At 36.6% G+C, this 18,960-nt stretch overlaps 3 protein-coding genes across 4 annotated transcripts; all 3 read right to left on the bottom strand.

Moving 5' to 3' along the window:
* Positions 1 to 2,299: 2,299 nt before the first annotated feature.
* On the bottom strand, positions 2,300 to 6,993 carry LOC124387288 (erythroid membrane-associated protein-like). The gene is made up of 5 exons (XM_046851530.1): positions 6,881 to 6,993; positions 3,726 to 3,792; positions 3,467 to 3,629; positions 3,322 to 3,357; positions 2,300 to 2,888 (listed from the first exon to the last, which is right to left on the bottom strand). Exons 3-5 carry the CDS (start codon positions 3,615 to 3,617, stop codon positions 2,350 to 2,352), a joined length of 726 nt encoding a protein of 241 aa, XP_046707486.1. The 5' UTR covers positions 3,618 to 3,629; positions 3,726 to 3,792; positions 6,881 to 6,993; the 3' UTR covers positions 2,300 to 2,349.
* Positions 6,994 to 8,237: 1,244 nt separating this feature from the next.
* LOC124387274 (zinc-binding protein A33-like) lies at positions 8,238 to 12,622 on the bottom strand. The gene is made up of 8 exons (XM_046851510.1): positions 12,507 to 12,622; positions 12,135 to 12,225; positions 11,225 to 11,781; positions 10,922 to 11,017; positions 10,591 to 10,824; positions 10,332 to 10,494; positions 10,190 to 10,225; positions 8,238 to 9,946 (listed from the first exon to the last, which is right to left on the bottom strand). The coding sequence occupies exons 2-8, from the start codon at positions 12,151 to 12,153 to the stop codon at positions 9,402 to 9,404; spliced, it is 1,650 nt and encodes a 549-aa protein (XP_046707466.1). The 5' UTR covers positions 12,154 to 12,225; positions 12,507 to 12,622; the 3' UTR covers positions 8,238 to 9,401.
* A 2,551-nt stretch (positions 12,623 to 15,173) lies between these two features.
* On the bottom strand, positions 15,174 to 18,848 carry ccdc166 (coiled-coil domain containing 166). Of its 2 annotated transcripts, XM_046851527.1 has the most exons (7): positions 18,646 to 18,848; positions 18,500 to 18,553; positions 18,150 to 18,204; positions 16,975 to 17,119; positions 16,238 to 16,317; positions 15,531 to 15,704; positions 15,174 to 15,431 (listed from the first exon to the last, which is right to left on the bottom strand). In XM_046851527.1, exons 1-7 carry the CDS (start codon positions 18,744 to 18,746, stop codon positions 15,219 to 15,221), a joined length of 822 nt encoding a protein of 273 aa, XP_046707483.1. In that variant the 5' UTR covers positions 18,747 to 18,848; the 3' UTR covers positions 15,174 to 15,218. The 2 variants fall into 2 exon arrangements, with proteins under 2 accessions (XP_046707483.1, XP_046707484.1); XM_046851528.1 differs by lacking the exon at positions 18,500 to 18,553 and having other exon boundaries at positions 18,646 to 18,847.
* Between the last annotated feature and the right edge of the window lie 112 nt (positions 18,849 to 18,960).

The following is an 18,960-nucleotide window of genomic DNA, read 5'->3' as shown; positions in this document are numbered from 1 at the left end:
GTGGAATGCAATGCTCAAAATTCTCATACCATACGTATAACCACCTGACCCAATACTTTTGGCAATATAGTGTATGTGTGTCTGTGTCTGTGTGGGTGATGGTTGGTTAATTGACACTACGAGTCAGGTGAATGGTCTTTTATTGTACTAGACAGACACTGGGACAAACCGGACTTTAAGTTGATTAGATCATTGATTATGCATGACAGTCTTAAATGAAATAAACAGTTTCAGAGTTTTCAAGCAGGCGTATACACACATAGCACATATTTGCTAACACATCTAGGAGCCTACAGTAAGCGTGTGTGTATAACAAAAGTTTAGCTTTGCGCTCAAAAACAATCCAAACACAGTTAATAAGACAAAGCGATCATCAATGCAGCTTACAAGCAGCAAGGCTTCATGAGACTGTTGCCGATTACGTTGCATCGCCCCCAGTATAATGAACGCAACTGCAAGCTGTGCAACAACCAATGGCAAGTTCTCCCAATTTCTCTGAATTTACCTATTATTATTTTACATATGTACTCCGTTACATATGTACTTTAAGGACTGGTTGGGTAAGATATGTAAATTACTTAACACAGAAAACAAGAAGTTTTAAGAAAGTTGCAAATAAGTCAAACAAATCTAGTGTGGAACTGGAAGTAACAACAAAAGATGAAATTCAAAATAAAGCACCAGGGTGTTCTTTGGAGGCCTGAAGCAAATAGTCAGAGACAGATACAACAAGCGGTGCCCTCTGGTGGTCTAAACGGAAAATATTCGAGATACTGATGATAGGTGGTGGCATTGCAATTTATATAAGAAATAGATTTAATACCAGACTGATAGCTACATCATCACTCAGTAAACAGTTTAAATTTTTGCATGTACTTATGCTGGTCTCTTCCGAGTCCATGGATGAGGAAGACATGGACCTTTTAGAAAATTCAGACTGTAGAGAAAAAGGGAAATTACATAAATATGAGTTAGATAATCTCAGTTTGCAGCACTGAAGCCCTATTAGGTGCACAGGAGCACCATTTTAAGTCTTAATTCCCAGTGTCCCTGGTGTTCTCACGTTTCGTCCACCACAACCCCATATAGATAACGTGATTACCGAAGATCAGCGACTGCATGTGTTTATAGCTTGTTAATAAGCTTTACCCATCATGGGCCATTTGTATCGACGCAAACCCATGCCATCAGTAATATGAATACAAATGCAATTTAAATAGTATTATCTGTAATCTACTCATGCTTATTACCACCACAGTCTTCCTGGCCTTGACGAGTCTGGGATTATGATCGTTTGTAAAAAAAAAAATTGATCCAACTATCCAGGTGATATTTTGGCATTTACACCTTAAAATATCTCAGATAAAACGTGTTCTTTTTTACTTTCAGTAAGTTCTTTGGTGATAAAAGAGTTTTCCTGGCAGATATATTTCATGTCCTTACGAATCTTTTGGTTTACATTATTATGTTATTGAACGATCATTTCTAATTGTAACAAAGTACTGTTTTTTTGCAGAGAGCTGTTATGAACATTTATAAACATTGAAATAAAGATATAACAGTGACAACAAAGATAAGCATCCCAATAAAACTGGTTTTAGTTTTATTAGCCACATTAAAATAAGATGCATGTAAATGTGATAATGATGAAAAAGCTTTATTTTAATACCATGCAGATGGAAAACAAACAATAAGAACAATGTATGAAAGGGCTTCAGAAAGTATTTTACCCATTTAGGAATCAATTTTCTCTTTTACAATTTCAGTTTGAGTGCTGTTTAACTAGACAATAATGAAAAGGACCGCAACAAAATCTCTGCACTTAATGTAGTATCAGAAGGTTTACAGCACTTAAAAAACAAACAAACAAACAAACAAACAAAAGTGTGGAGAATATTCTAAATCTAAGTGTGAATAATTTTCACAAGTGAGTGCAATAATAAATGCTGGATAAAATAAGTCATTAATTTTATTTGTATTTGTTCAAAATCTTAATATTTAGTCTAAAATGTTATCCAAATACAATAATCAGATACTTGTATGTATTGTAAGGATACAGAGTTTAAAGTACATATTTTTACTTCCAAAAATGTAAAAAAATGTGAAAATACAAATGTTCTTTGCCACATAAATGTATGTATTTACGTATTTAAAGATTATGTATATATATATCTTTAAAGTAAAAAGAGTAAAAGTAAATTTTTTTATTTATTTCACCATTTCAATAGTTTAAAATATCAAATTTTTAAACATTTCTGATTTTATCACATTGTTCTGTGAATTTCAAAATTTTATTAAAATGGAAAAAGATTTTTTAATCCCACATTTTTTAGATAAAAATCCTTTAGTCTAAAGTGGAGGAGAGATGATCAGTGGTGCAGAATTTTTACCTCCATCATTTAAACAAGGACTGAAGAATGGATAGAGTTTCTCAGTGAAAGTCTGACCAGTGAAAGAGTAGATAAGAGATCTGGAGTTCACATCATAAAAGGAGACCAGACCCTCCTCATAATCCACAAACACTCCCATTATCTCCACCTTCTCTCTTAGTGTGAGGGGGACAGAAGAATCATCAAAAGCTTCATACTGATTCTCATTCCTCAGTACCACAGACCAGAATCCATTCTGAGGTTTCACTATAATCTCCCCCTTCCTGTTAATGTTTTCTCTCACAACTCCTAAATCCCAGGAAGTTTTCCCTCTGAACTGCACCTCATAATAAAATCTCCCTGAGGAGAAACTCTGCTTCCCCAGAACACAGACACACTGATTAAACCTCTCTGGTGTATCAGGGAGATTTTGTCGTTTGTTTCCAGGTGACACTTGTTTTCCATCAGCAGAAAGAATGAGTTTGGGATGAGCTGTATCAGGATCCAGAATCACATCCACTGCGAGAAACACACAGAGTGTGATGTGAAATCACCATTCAGTTGATCAAACTCATTATGACATATTAGAGTAGTCCTGAATGTTTATTCCATTTTTATGTTTTATACTGTAAATATGATTTGTCTGTTTGATCTGTTAAACTCAGTCTTTCTTCATAAAAAAATAAAATCAGCAGCAGCCAAATATGTTGCCAAAAATTTGTTTGCAAGCTAACCCGCTATCTAGCTAGCTCATTTTCACTGAAGAAGCTAGTGACAGCTAAACATCAGTTTAGTGTATAAGCAAAAACAAATGCACTAAAAATTGTTATACTTACAAATTATTATCTAAATTGACTACAGTAATTACATTAATATATTTATAAACTATAATATTTATTTAAATCTGTTATATATTTTGGCTACTGGGTAAAGTAGATTTTGAAATCTGTACCTGCATACTGCTGCATTCTCTTCAGTTCTGTGGAAACTAATCACAAAAAACATCACTGTAATTTTATTGTTTATATTTATTGCAATATTTGACTCAATTAAAAGTAAAAACATATTACTATCAATATAATATGAAATATTCTCACCTGCTTCCTTTAACTTGTCATTGATTGTTTTAGTGAGTTTCTTATTCAGACTCTGCCAAAGCTGAGACAGAGATGTCCTCACAGTGTCTCCACTCAGATCAGTGTTAATACTGATCTCAGTCCAGTTCTTGGTGTGTGGAAGGCTGAACATGGACAAGTAAACCTACAGTAGATCAGGAGAGAGGAGAAATCCCTCAGCATGGTGAGTTCTGTTCTGTGATGTTCTGCATTGTCAGTAGGCAGAGAGAGGAACACTGACCTGTAGGAGGTGGAGATGATCCTCAGTGTGTGAGAGCTTCTCCTGCTCAGTGTCTCGGAATCATCTGCTGTAATAATATAATAATAATAATAATAATATAATATATTATATAATATAAATATAATATAAAGTTATACGTTACTTTTTGTTTCAAATTAGTCATTCAAATGTGTTTTATACATATAAGGAATACAAAGAATAAATGATTTTTGTGGTGAGAGTAGAGAGCAGGTTGAAAAGAGCCTGCAGAGGTGGAGGTACATGCTGGAGAGAAGAGCAGAGGTGGAAGTAATGAGGTACAAATACTTCGTTACTGTACTTAAATAGATTTTTTTGTATCAGTGCTTTACTCCACTATTTATTTTTCAGACAACATTTTAATTTTACTCATTACATTTTAAACAAATATCTGTACTTTCTACTTCTTACATTTTCAAAAACGCCCTCCGGCAGGCGTTTCAGGTGCCTCCGGACCAGGACCAGCCGACTAAAGAACAGCTTTTTTCCTAGAGCTGTCTCTTTACTGAACTCTGCCCCTGGCTAACACACAACCACATTTCCCCCCACACCTCACACTTCCTTATCTCGCTAATAGACTGTATACACAAAAATGTATGCTTATTTGGACACTTGATCATTTCTCACCTCACACTTTGTTATTATACTGTTTACACAAAACTATGCTCATTTGCACACTGCTCTTCTTTGTATTGCTGCTCATCATTAACTTTTTACCATTGTACAGTATATATACCCGTTTTCTGTTTATAATAATAGCAATATATTATGTTCACCCTTCACATACTGTAAATCTCTGTGTATAGTAATAGGCATCTGTATATCATGTTCACAGTACATATATATTCATCTGCATATTATTGTTCATAGTATATATATATTCATATTCATCTGTAATTATATTCATAGTACATATATATTCATCTGTATATTATGTTCATAGTACATATACATCATTAAATTACTGTTTATAGTCCTATATTCCATTTTATTTAACGTATCATGTAACACTATATATCCTGCACTTGCTGCTATTGCACTCTGTTTAGACCCAAACTGCATTTTGTTGCTTTGTACTTGTGCATGTGTAATGACAATAAATTTAAATCTAATCTAATCTAATCTAATCTAAACCAGCTCGTTACCTTAGTATTAATCCATTGATTTGGTGAAATGTTAATATTTTTCTTTTTTCACTGCGAGCCGATTTCCTGTCATTGCGCGTCTTTTTAAATCCACTGATGTATAAAGTCCTGTCTCTCACTCACCACAGATGTAGACTAGTTTACGAAGCTAACAATCAGCAGGCAGAAAGCAACAAGAAGTAAAGCTAATGTGGATGAGACAGAGAGAGTCAGTTATGTAACCATTACTGAGAACAGAGACTTTCCTGATCACCTGATCATCATCATCTTTTCTCTGCTTGTGTTCTATATGTAGATGTTCAGCTTGGACACATTCATTAGGTAACAACATTTTTAATTCGTTTTGTATTTATATATATATATATATATATATATATATATATATATATATATATATATATATATATATATATATATATATATATATTAAGCTGTCAACATTAAAATTCTTTTAAACGGCACTAAATTTTATTCAATATCAATTCAGTGCACATTTCTGTCTGATTATGATAAAAGCTTCTTGACTTGAAGAAGTGCAGTTTCTCCGGAATCACCTCATTAACTGTCCGTGTGGAGACATAGCAAAGGATATATATATATATATATATATATATATATATATATATATATATATATATATATATATATATATATATATATATATATATAACCTTCCACTTCTGCACATTTCCTCTTCAATGCAATAGCCTTAGAAAATCTATCTGTACTTCTTAGAGATGTCCACACTTCTCTGCACTGCTATTGTCAGGAACCACCTGCCACGCCCCCTTTGGTGGCTCTCTATGCCTCCACTCTCCCTAGAGCTCCAGGTTTAACCACGCACACCAGGAGCTCATCATCACTCATGCCTCCACTCTCTCTGAAGCTCCAGGGTTAACGAGGCACACCTGAAGCCCATCATCACTCCACCCCGCTCCTACATAAACCCCTCACTCACATTTACTCCTTGTTCGTTATTGTTTGTATTGGACTTCCCGTACTGCATGTTTTGTCGTTCCGGCTTTCATACAGGACTTCTGTCATCCGTTTCATCCGGACTCCAGAATCCCGTACCGGCTGCGCTTCCCCTCCCTGTGCATCTCGGGTCAGCTACGCTTCTCCCAATGCGCTACTCGGACTGTCTTTCTCAACCTAAGGACTGCCGTGTGTGTATGTGTGCGCGCGTGTGTGTGTGTGTGTGTGCGTGTGTGTGTGTGTACCTCTCTCTCTCTCGCATGCCATTAAAACCCGAGCGAGCTGTACTCCGGCTTCCGCCTTTTGTTTCGCTCACACCGTGACAGCTATAGCCTTTATATTAATATAAAGGCTTATATATTATAATTGCTACTTTTTGCAATTCTGGTAGATGCCAAACTGCATTTTGTTGCTGTGTACCTGTACAATGCAATAACAATAAAGATCGATCGATCCATCGATCCATCCATCCATCCATCCATCCATCATTGATATGATGTGAGGTCCAGTTACCAGTATGACACTAAAACAGGTAGAAGTAGTAACTACTTTTTACTTAAGTTCATGCCTGAGCCAAGACTTCTTTACTTTAAGTATAATCAGTACTTCAACTTTTACCTGAGTATTTTAAAACATGACTATCTGTACTTTTACTTAAGTAAAGGACGTGTGTACTTTTGCCACCTCTGGAGAAGGGAAATGAAAGTCAGTAGGAGTAAGACACAGTCAATGCGTGTGAATGAGAGGGAGGGCAGTAAAAAAAGAAGAAAACGAAGAGAATTAATTGGGTTTGATTGAACTTATTTACTTTGAATACTTATAAAGACTCTTATAAAGACTCATGTAGGAGACTAGTACAATCCAACTGTATTCCACCTGAGCAAAAAAGGGTTAAACATTAACTTCAACCTAATCAATTTTAGAATTTAAACTGATAACCTACAGATTAATGACAGATAAATGAAACTGTATAATCCATAAAAATGCCCAAAGTTTAAGTCAAACAATGTTTCTCACCTTCCTCTTTCTCCTCTCCTCCTCTATAGGAACAGTGTTGTGATTCTTGTGGTCTCCTTCAGTGCACAACTGACACACACATGTCTGATCATCTCTCATGTCAGAGCTCTCTCATGTTTCTGGCATATGTAGTCCTTCAGGTTCTCCACAGGATTTATTAGTTTGTGTTTAGTAAGTTTTGGAACATGATTATGAGGTTCTAAATGAGACTTACAGAAAGTCAGTCCACAATCCAGACAGGATTTCACAGCCTTCACCTTCTCTCCAGTACAGACATCACAAAGAACCTCAGGTTTGTCTGGAACACTTTTCTTCTTGAAGTGATCTGCAACCTCTCTCAGTGTTGTATTAATCTTCAGTTCAGGTTTCTTGGCGAATTTCTCTTTACATAATGGACAGTAACCGTCTTGACTCTTCTCCCAGCACCGTGTAAGGCAGCTTTTGCAGAAGTTGTGTCCACATGGAGTGGTGACTGGATCAGTGAACACATCCAGACAGATCGAACACAGCAGCTGCTCTTCAGACAGAAGACTCCTGGAGTCACGAGTAACTAAATTTGATAAAACGATGAAACAAATATATCTTTTTTTTAACACACATTTAGTAGCACTGAAATCCAAATGATCACTTTCATAATATTTGCTCTTTGTCCTTCATCTTCATCATACTACTATTACTACAATTACTACTATTAAATACTTTAGTTGTTAACACTGGACTGATCCTGCAATAAATTAATTCTCATGGTCATAGTTGTGGAGAAACTAAGTCTATTCGGCAAATTTAGTTCAGAATGTATTAGCCATTGGTAACCCTCTTTACACTGAAGTGCTCGTTATTTATTCAGCAATCTGATTTAAGTGGATCAACACCATCGTAAATAACACTTTCACTTACACTTAGATTGTTCTCGCCCCATTGTTTCAGTAAAAACACGGTACAGGGTTCAGAAAACTCAAGCTTTACTGGGTTCTTTCTGTCAATTGCTAGCTGCTGTTCGGTAGGTTACGTGATGTCGAATGTCCACTGCTGAAAAATGACTGCTACTCAGAGTTCTAGCCTTTTATGCTCTTGATGGAGAACGGTGCACTGTGATGTCAGAGGCAAATTCTGCTTGGTAAACTGTATGTCTGCCTCTAGTGGGGAAGCATGGAATTACAGCTGAATTTTTTTTTTTTTGTAACACTTAAATGATCATCATCTGACAAATTGATAAATACACAGATAAATACATCTGTTTTTTGTTTTATGTAAAAAAATGTATAACCAGTTTCACCGTCACATTGATACTTTAATAACTATTTTGGTTTTTTTTGCTTTTATTGGCCAAAACAGGAAAGTGGATGGTTCAATCATCTATTGGTCAAACAAAACCAGAGAAGAAGGCTTTTATTGTCATTCCAACCATATGCAATACAGAACAAAATGAAACGAGACACTTCATCCAAGGACCAAGTTGCTACATCAAACACCATAACAACAAACACTACAAATTAACATGCAACACAGAAATACTCAAAACTAACAAGGACTGTACACAAGACTGAAGACTAGACACAGACTGACTATGATGCAGACTGAAGACTAGATGAGAAAACAAGAACCGCAATCTTAACATGAAGCATTACAAACAATAACCATAAATGACAGATACAAAGAATGCAGTGCCAGCTCAGGCTATGCACATGTGCTATTATCCATGAGTCTGAATCTTATGTGAAACAACATATTAACTGTTATTTATTCTTAAAAAGTGAAATCTAGATTAATCTGCTGTTGCAATGTGATTTTCTAATATTACAGCACAGTCTCACTGCATTTCGTGATATAGTCACGAAATGTAATCTATTGATTTGTGTTCATAGACACGAATTTCCCTCTTTTTTTTCTGTCACTGAGCACGACTTTATATGTAATGTATTTGAAGTTGTATCTATGTTATGTATAGAAAGTATTGTTGGTTTTTTTTTTTCATTTGTTATTGATTTTTTTTTCAAGCACTATTTTTTTACATATAAGCAGGTGATTTTATCCTTGTTTTATTGTTTTATATTCCGTAAACTAATTGCTATAATAAGCTATCATCAGTGGTTCCTTCCAGTAAAAATACAGTAAATATATTCTCACGGTTAGTTAAGGAGAATGTGTTAATTAGAGACACACACACACACATGTATTACAGTATAACCCTTATCCTTACCCTCACCTAACCCTAACCGTATATATGTTCTGCGTTATTCTATGAATAAAATGCAAAAAAATTACATTTGGCATTTACCCTCTGCCTCTGTTGCTATGGAGATGAAGCCAGACGGATGCAGTCCTGCTGAGTGACACAGAAAAAGAGGAAAATTCGTGTCCATGCACACGACTCATTAGATTAAAGTTCATGAATATATCACTATATGCTGAGAGACTGTGTTAAATATTAAGTATGTACAGATGGTTAATATCTCATTACATGAAAGCTTTGTCATGCCAGGAAACATTCCATTTTTATTCATGTAAATGTGTTCATTTATTAATTCCCAATAACAGGAGAAATAATTAGTGGTGCTGAGTTTATACCTCCTTCATTGAAACCAGGACAGAAGAATGGATAGAGTTTCCCAGTAAAAGTCTGAGCAGTGAAAGAGTACATATGAGAATTGGCTTCCACATCATAAAAGGAGATCAGACCCTCCTCATAATCAACAAACACCCCCACCTTTTCCACCTTCTCTTTAAGTGTGAGGAGGACATCGGGATCAGCACAAGCTTTATACTGATTATTATTCCTCAGTACCACTGTCCACACTCCGTTCTGAGGAGTCAGTGTAATCGACCCTTTCCTGTAAATTGACTCTTTGGCCACTCCAAGGTCCCACTTAGTTTTCCCTTTGACCTGCACCTCATAATAAAATTTACCTGAGGAGAAACCCTCCTTTCCCAAAACATTTACACATTTATTAAATCTCAATTGTGTATCAGGAAGATCTTGTTTTTTGTCTCCATCTGTCACTTGTTTTAAATCAGCAGACAGGACGAGATATGGATTTGCAGTATCAGGATCCAGAGTCACATTCACTGAGAGAAACACAAAGTGTGTGATGTGAGATTGCAGGTAAATTTCACTAAGAAATAAAACGCAACAAGCTAAGGGTTTTCATGCATGGCAGGAAAAGGGAGCTACAGTGAGAAGAATAATGAAAATGCTTATACGTCCTTCCAGCTGGATGCAGCTACAGATTAAAATAAATGTGATGATGCAGTGATGTATTGCTTATATGTACATTTTAATATGAGAGGAAATCAGAAACCTCACTGTACCTGCATACTGCTGAATCCTCTTCAGTTCTGTGGAAACTAATTATATAACATTATTTTATTTAGATTTAATATTAGATGTTTTGTAAACAACACATTATATTTCTGTCTAAAAAATGTCAAATATAACTCTCCTGCTTCTCACCTGCTTCCTTTAACTTGTCATTGATTGTTTTAGTGAGTTTCTCATTCAGACTCTGCTGAAGCTGAGACAGAGATGTCCTCACAGTGTCCCCACTCAGATCAGTGTTAATACTGATCTCAGTCCAGTTCTTGGTGTGTGGAAGGCTGCACATGGACGAGTAAACCTACAGTAGATCAGGAGAGAGGAGAAATCCCTCAGCATGGTGAGTTCTGTTCTGTGATGTTCTGCATTGTCAGTAGGCAGAGAGAGGAACACTGACCTGTAGGAGGTGGAGATGATCCTCAGTGTGTGAGAGCTTCTCCAGCTCAGTGTCTCTCCTCTGTAGCACAGTGACTTCCTGCTCCAGCTCTTTAATGAGTTCTTCAGTCTGCATCTCTGCTGCTTTCTGCTTCTCCTCCATCAGCTTCAGCAGCTCAGCCTGACTTTTCTCAATGGATCGAATCAGAGCTGTGAAGACTTCAACACTGTCTGCTTTCTTTTTCTCTGTGTTTCTCTAAAGAAGGAACACATTTTCACACTTAATAGTGAACTGGTGTTTAATGAGATCTGTACATTTCTACAAAATAAGGCAAAAACCATTTTCCACACACTTTATTGAGCTCCACTGAGTGCTTGATCTCTTGTATCTTCTTAAGTCGGTCATGTATCATCTGCTGCACATCTTTCTGTGTTTTCCCCAGCTGAGTCTTAGGACAGAGGAGTAGACAAGTACAACAATGGCTTGATGACAGTTTTTGGGTTTGAACTGAAAACACGCAGCTTATTGACTATTTTATATCTCAATAAATTAGCAGACATTTTAATTAACAAACCCTTACCGAATACACTGCAAATTGTGACTGATTGCTACCTGCCCCTATTGACCCATCAATGTGTTTTTCAGTGTTTCTCACCTTCCTCTCTCTGCTCTCCTCCTCTATAGGAACAGTGTTGTGATTCTTGTGGTCTCCTTCAGTGCAGAACTGACACACACATGTCTGATCATCTCTACAGAACAGCTCCAGAGGTCTCTCATGTTTCTGACATATGTAGTCCTCCAGGTTCTCCACAGGATTTATTAGTTTGTGTTTAGTAAGTTTTAGAACATGATTATGAGGTTCTAAATCAGATTTACAGAAAGTCAGTCCACAATCCAGACAGGATTTTACGGCCTTCACCTTCTCTCCAGTACAGACATCACAAAGAACCTCAGGTTTGTCTGGAACACTTTTCTTCTTGAAGTGATCTGCAACCTCTCTCAGTGTTGTATTAATCTTCAGTTCAGGTTTCTTAGTGAATTTCTCTTTACATAATGGACAGTAACAGTGTTGATTCTTTTCCCAGCACTGTGTAAGGCAGCTTTTGCAGAAGTTGTGTCCACATGGAGTGGTGACTGGATCAGTGAACACATCCAGACAGATCGAACACAGCAGCTGCTCTTCAGACAGGAGACTGATGGAGTCACGAGCAACTAGATTTGATAGATACAACTTATGTTAGACTGCTGCAATATAACTTTTTTCTATATTGTTTACATCATAAAGTCACCATGACACCAGCATAACTTCAGAACACTACAATGTGAAAGAATGAATGAATAAGCAGGCAGATTCTCAGCTGTATTTTAGCATTTTCTGATTTTACTTTCATACACACTTATTATTAGTTGAACATGTATGCACCACAAGACCACCAGGTGGAAATGAATAGTATAGAAATGCAATGGTCAAAGATCACGACAAACACTTACTGTTAAAAACTCCAAGCAGCTGCTCTACCTAGATACAATTCAGTGGCTTTCATGTCCAAAACATTATTACTTACTATTATCTGGTCGTTCCATGCTTCTCCTTTCTTCTTCTTGGATGTGGTGATGGGAAAATTGAAAACTCTCAGGTTTTAGTCACTGATTACTCTGTTTGACATAATGTTGTATTGAAACACAGAGAATGACTTCACTCATACATAAGCAAAGGCATTGGTTCATCACTGAGCAAGAAATATTAATCTCACATTTCTGATAAATAAAAATGATATTGCATTTCATGTCTATAAGAAAATGTCAGGGTATTGTTTTCATTCCACCTCTCTCTCTCTCTCTCTCTCTCTCTCTCTCTCTCTCTCTCTCTCTCTCTATCTCTCTGTCTGTGGCAAAAACGTCTGAAATACTGTATAAACATTAACAGAACTACTTACCTTTAAAAAACCCTTGGTATTTAACAGGAATGTATTTACACTCCTCCCAAGGTAATTAAAGTTCGCAAGCGGAAGATTTTAGAAGATGGCTTTCAGACTGATTCCCTTTCACTTTCACTTAGTGTGTAAGAGGGAAGTGTGACGTTACTTCCCTGTTTACTCTGCAGTGAACTAGGCTAATATAAGGATCCTCTATTTGATCATAATGCAATGTGTAGTTTTGATAAGAATCATAATTTATCTTTTATAACCCATTATTTAAAATTATCCATGTTGCTGCTTTATTTCTGAATATACATATTGGGAGATTTTTTTTAATAGTCTTAATCTCACTAAACACTTTCTCGATACAGAGGTATTGATTTCTCTGTGAAACATTTGTTTTAATTATTTTTCTTCCTTCATCTCTCTCTGTAGTGACATATTGTCTGTGAAGGTATTTGATGTCTGCATAAACTTTGTAAGGTTGAAGGCTGAATTGCATTTATAGTCTAGAACAGCAAGGACAATACTATATATTTTTTAGTTTATACCCCAAGGATATTTCAAGGTTTCAGATCACAAGATGAATATGTGATGATAGGTATCTCTTCTTCTTCTTCTTCTTCTTCTTCTTCTACTTCTTCTTCTTCTTTTGGCTGCTCCCATTAGGGTCGCAACAGCGGATCTTCCGTCTCCATACCCCACTGTCCTCTACATCTGCCTCTTTAAAAGAACTACCTGCATGTCTTCCCTCACCACATCCATAAACCTCCTCCTTGGTCTTCCTCTTTTCCTCCTTCCTGGTGACGCAATCCTCAGCATTCTCCTACCGATATACCCCATGTCTCTCCTCTGGACATGTCCAAATCATCCCAATCGGGCTTCTCTCACTTTGTACCCAAAAATCCTACATGCGCTGTCCCTCTAATAAACTCATTTCTAATCCTGTCCATCCTCGTCACTCCCAACAAAAACCTCAACATCTTCAATTTTGCTACCTCCAGCTCCACTCAGCTTTTACTTAATGCCACTGTCTCTAAAACATACAATATTTATATGTCACTCTTGCAGATACCCTTCTATCACAAATCGCTCCTGTGCAATGTTTTGTCTTTTTTGAAATCTTCAAATGAATTATAAGAAAGGACAAGTTCATCCCAAAATAGAATTTATGGCTGCATGTTATGGTTGACTTTCATTAAATGTACAAAACATAGAGCGAACCTTTCAGGTTTGTTTACAGTATGTTCTATTATACATTATCACTTTCAGGTTTTTATTTCTTGACACCAAAAAAACTGTGTCCAAAACATCCCCTTTTTTTTCGGTGAAATTTGGTGAAATCACCTTTTTACATTTGTATAGATCCAAATAAGCTTCAGCTATGACTTTAATAGTCATTATTTTACTATGTAAATATGTTAAGAGGTTGTAGTTAATTTAAGGCAATGCACGTCAATGTTGAGGTCTTCTGGAATGCTGGTGAAATAAGTGCCCAGTTGCCACACCAAAATTGTTTTCTGATTTATTCTTTGACAATCAAATACATTTGGATCTTGCAACAACATTTTTACCAGAGCTGTTATAAAAAATCAAAGATTCAGATTTTGATTCAGATTGCAGAAACTTTGCTGAAGTTTTTATTTAATGAACACAAGCATTGATTAGTTTTGTCTTGTAATACAATAACGCCAATAAAATTTTAAACACTAAAGAATAGAAATGGAAACTTGGCCAGGTAAAGCCATTTAAACATTATCACAAATGATCTGTGCTGAATTGGCCCGGTCTGGTTCTGTTAATCATTGAGTGGATGAGAACAGTTCATTGTTACTGGCTGTGGAAATCAATGGGTGGTGACTCATTATACTATTAGAAAAACGGCGTAAAAGACGCGCGTTGTGCAACCAAAACGCCGTTTTTTACGCCGTCACATGACTCGAATGAACGGCGTAAAAAGCGGCGATTTTCTTGTATACTAAACACCGTCAAATACAGCGTCATTTACGTATTTTCGCGTGCTTTTTACAGCGTTTGTGATCACAACGGCGTATTTTACGCTGCCAATACTGTTTAAAACGCCGTATTTAATGGCGTTTTTAATGTTAACGCGTTTAATCTAAGGCGTAATTCTGACCCTTTTGGCTTGCCACACACACACACACACACACACACACACACACACACACACACACGCACACACACACACGTGCTCTCCTCCTTAAATACACCCTTCAATCCCTTGAAAAGAGAGAACAATCATTAGGTCACATTAACTTCAGGTGAGGCAATCCCCTGTCTATCTGCTCCCGGACCCACCCTCCATTCACCAACCGCCGCTCGGCCACGCCCCCGCTGCCACAGTTACGTTTTTGCTGCACTAAACAACGAGAGCGACCGAGTGATACGTCATCAACTAAGCGACTGATGCGACCCTCCGCCGAAAACGGGGAACCGGCAGCGTTGGTTTGCTCGTGCTTTCGAAATTTGCTCATGAAACAGGGTAAAATTTTGCGAGCGAGTTTGCTCGTATCTCCGTTTGCTCGTACTATAGGTTGCTCGTACAACAGGGTTTCACTGTACTAAAATAGCTTCCCATTACAAAATGACTTCAAATCTGTTTTCCACATCAAAACCTAAAAACACAGAATGATCAACATGTACAATGTTTCAGTTAGACAAATATAAAACAAATCAAAGCATGGTTTATTATTAGTATCCCAGGATGTGTTAGTTGGCATCAGCACCTGCTATGGAGGTGTGTATGTGCTGCAGCTCCTGAACTTCTCTCTCCAGCAGCAGATCCCTGCGGTGTGTCTGCAGAATCTGCTGGTGTCTGTGGAGTGATTGAGCTCTTTCAACAAGGTGCTGAAGTTCATCATGCAGATGATGGTTCTCCCAAGAAATTTCTCTTATGTATGACAGTATATAGAAAGATGCTTCCTGTGTGTGGGGAACGACAATAATTCAGTGATGCATGTAATAAATATGGAAGATGCATGAATCAGTTTATTTGTTTACATGCGTAAGATCTACTCTCACCTTTTTAGCTTTGAGGTAAAGTTCAAACATCATATGTTTGGGAGGTTTGTATTGCTCATTCTCCGTGAGGCCTTTAGCTTTAAGAATCTGAAGAGTTTCAAAATGACGATGACATGTGGCTATCATCTCCTGCTCCAGCTCAGCTATACTTTCCAGCTGCTGTTGCCGCAGACTCTATAACACACACACACACACACACAAACATGCACACACATGAAAGCAATATATATATATATATATATATATATATATATATATATATATATATATATATATATATATTTGTAAATTATACCCTTAAAACAGTAAAAAAGATTTAAGTATAATTTCACAAATAAAATGTGCATAAATTATTCATAAACTGTGACCAGTAAAATATTCATAATAATAACAACAGTAATAAGAATAAGAATGCTATTTGTTTGTTTAGATAGTTGTAATCATATTGTCATTGAGAGTGTTATTTGATTCTTATAATCAAATGTGTACTTCACTGACTTCTGATGACCTCTGGACATGCTACACAAAACCTACAAAACCTTCTAACCCTAACTCTAGCTAAAAGTCACAGAGTTACTATATTACCCAAAAGCTAACTGTCCTTATACCCTTAAAGGTAACACACACACACACACACACACACACACACACACACACACACACACACACACACACACACACACACAGGAGAGAGTTTTCATGGCTACCTTAACATCCCCAATCTGAGCGATTTCTGGATTCAGCATTGACAGCTCAGTCTCCATCTTCCAGATCTCCTTCTTCAGGCCTTAAAAGACACACACACAAACACAGCAAAAATAAAACATTAAGCAGAATTTTATTATTTTATAATATAAAACAAATATTAAATATATATTAAAAAAATTCTATTAAAAGGTTTGTCTCTAACATTTATAACACAGGCAGCAATGCTGATGACATACAGATGCATTTACTTGTCACATGTATATTACAGCACAGTGAAATTCTTTCTTCACATTTGCCAGCACATGAGGAAATTAGGGTCAGAGCACAGGGTCAGTCATGATACAGTGCTCTTGGAGCAGAGGTAAAGGCCTTGCTCAAGGGCCCAACAGTGGCAGCCTTGGTGTTGCTGTGACTCAAATCCCTGGCTGTCGGTACAGTAAGTCAGAACCTTAATTGTTGTGCTCCCACTTTCCTTAGAGGGAGATGTTCTCATATAACACGATTGACAGGCAAGAAAAATATACCTCTTTGGATTCCTTATTTGGATGTTGATGGTTCAAACAGTTCCATAGCAACATGAATATTTTGTATTTTATTTCAGTAAATGCCAGACTATGACCAAAACATTTTTTTTACACATTATCCACACACACACACACACACACACACACACACACACACACACACACACCCTTTCATGCACGCAATGTATACACACAAACAAATGCATACATACCGTTGAGCTGCTCATCATGTTTCTCCTGCATCGCCTCTCTCTGTTTACTAAACTCTTCGAGCTTCTGTTGTCTCTGATTTCTTAAAGCAAGAATCGCATTCTGGCGCTTCTGTGTCAGTCTCGACATGTATAAGATGTAATCTTCCTACCCATAAAAAAATAAAGAAATAAATAGATAAATATATTTTTCTTTGAAACAAATGAGGCAGGACTTTAAGCATAGTTATTGCGTGGTACTCTATTAGATTATTAAAGAAAAAAACATGTTACAAACCTGATTCATCTCTTTTTATGGAAGTTTTAATTTTACATTATACAATATAATTTTATAGATTTTATATTATAGAAAATGTAACACTGAACTAACACTAATTAGTGTAGTGTACTTTATTATTTATTTTTAAAAAATTGGGATTTGCTTGATATGTGTCTATATTTGCTTTTTTTCTGTAAATATATGTCTGAAAAGGCATCGTCTGGTAGACAATAAACTGTATTCCGTTGATCTGTATCTAAATGCATTTATATATATAATTCATGCATTATTTAAATGCTGAAGAAGTTAATGCTGTTAATGCTCGACAGATCAGGACTGTTTGGGCAGCAAAATAAGGACCAACACAATATTAGGCTGGTGGTCATTATGTTACACTGGTCGGTGTATATGGGCAGTTATGATATTTGTTGTCAGCTCTCTGCTGCCCTCTATTGCACAAACAGGAAATTGTGCATATACTACTTTTAAAATAGTTCAGATACACACGCTAGTCTTTACATCTTTAAATAAAGATTGTAAATTTTTTGAACAATCACCACTTCTCATCGGGTGTTTCTGAATCATTTAAACTTTATGCACAACTTGTGGGTCTCCCCATTACTATATAAAAGGTGCTTATTTGATTTTGCTTTTAAAGTTTTTATGATTATGTAACACTTTAAAAAATTACTCATGAGATTCCTAACATTTTAATCAAAAATGTAAATCTTTTATCAACAAAATGAGAATTTGTTTACCTTTTCGTCCATGAAAATTGTCAGTTCAGAGCACAAAAAATTTTCACAATGTAACAAATTTATTATTTATACCCACAACGTGGCCATTTGCCCTAAGCCGTGTATCCTTTTTAGTATGTGTGTGTGAGTGTGTGTGTGTGCGTGCGTGCAAGCAAACTTACACTCTCCTTGTGTATATGGTTGGTCTCATTTTCAAGAACCTCATTCTCTCTCCGTCTGGAGTTAAAACAAGTTAAGTTGCCAAAACCTCAAGAAGAATGATGTAATTTCTACTGTGTGTGTATGCAGTAAGGATTTAGTTATTTAGTGTGTGTGTGTGTGTGTGTGTGTGTGTGTGTGTGTGTGTGCAGTAAGGATTTAGTTATTTAATGTCTGTGATATGTGTGTGTGTGTGTGTGTGTGTGTGTGTGTGTGTGTGTGTGTGTGCAGTAAGGATTTAGTTATTTAATGTCTGTGATGTGTGTGTGTGTGTGTGTGTGTGTGTGTGTGTGTGTGTGTGCAATAAGGATACAGTTGTTCTGCTCTCTTCCTGAGATGCCTGAGTACATCAGTGAGAGTATCATACCTAAGAATTAAAACACAAACCCATATGTTGTTAATGCTGTCACACACACACACACACACGCACACACACGTGAGATGTCGCCTTCCCCTTACTCTTGGTGTAACTGCGCCTGTCTCTCTGCGTCCTGTTCGCTGACTTCTACCTTCTCCGGCTTTTTCGACTCTTTCCCTTTCTTGTTTTTTTCCGAAGCCATTTTGCACAAATAATTCAGAGATTACGACAAATGTATTTCTAACAGCACAGATTCACCAGACGTGGAGAAACCTGTGAAATCGTTGCTCACTTGTGTGGTGAGCGCGTCCTCTGATTAGCGCGCGACCCTGATAAGCAACTACTCCGTAACTAAGCAACGGGACAACAAATAATGACGGAACAATAGACTGATTTTTTTTTTTTATTATTTATTA

This window comes from Silurus meridionalis, chromosome 6, assembly GCF_014805685.1.
Source record: "Silurus meridionalis isolate SWU-2019-XX chromosome 6, ASM1480568v1, whole genome shotgun sequence".
NCBI classification, from domain to species: domain Eukaryota; kingdom Metazoa; phylum Chordata; class Actinopteri; order Siluriformes; family Siluridae; genus Silurus; species Silurus meridionalis.
This window is presented reverse-complemented; position numbering and strand designations above follow the sequence as displayed.

Excerpts from the sequence above, each read along its gene's own strand:
- ccdc166 (XM_046851527.1), bottom strand. The coding sequence starts at position 18,746 with ATGGCTTCGGAAAAAAACAAGAAAGGGAAAGAGTCGAAAAAGCCGGAG. Across the intron at positions 17,120-18,149 it reads ACCATATACACAAGGAGAGT|GAAGATTACATCTTATACAT; the intron begins GTAAGTTTGCTT and ends TTTTATGGGTAG. Across the intron at positions 16,318-16,974 it reads ACATGATGAGCAGCTCAACG|GCCTGAAGAAGGAGATCTGG; the intron begins GTATGTATGCAT and ends GTGTCTTTTAAG.
- LOC124387274 (XM_046851510.1), bottom strand. Across the intron at positions 10,825-10,921 it reads ACTCAGTGGAGCTCAATAAA|AGAAACACAGAGAAAAAGAA; the intron begins GTGTGTGGAAAA and ends TTCCTTCTTTAG. Across the intron at positions 9,947-10,189 it reads GAGGATTCAGCAGTATGCAG|TGAATGTGACTCTGGATCCT; the intron begins GTACAGTGAGGT and ends TGTTTCTCTCAG.
- LOC124387288 (XM_046851530.1), bottom strand. The coding sequence starts at position 3,617 with ATGTTCAGCCTTCCACACACCAAGAACTGGACTGAGATCAGTATTAAC. Across the intron at positions 3,358-3,466 it reads TGACAAGTTAAAGGAAGCAG|TTTCCACAGAACTGAAGAGA; the intron begins GTGAGAATATTT and ends TTTTGTGATTAG. Across the intron at positions 2,889-3,321 it reads GAGAATGCAGCAGTATGCAG|TGGATGTGATTCTGGATCCT; the intron begins GTACAGATTTCA and ends TGTTTCTCGCAG.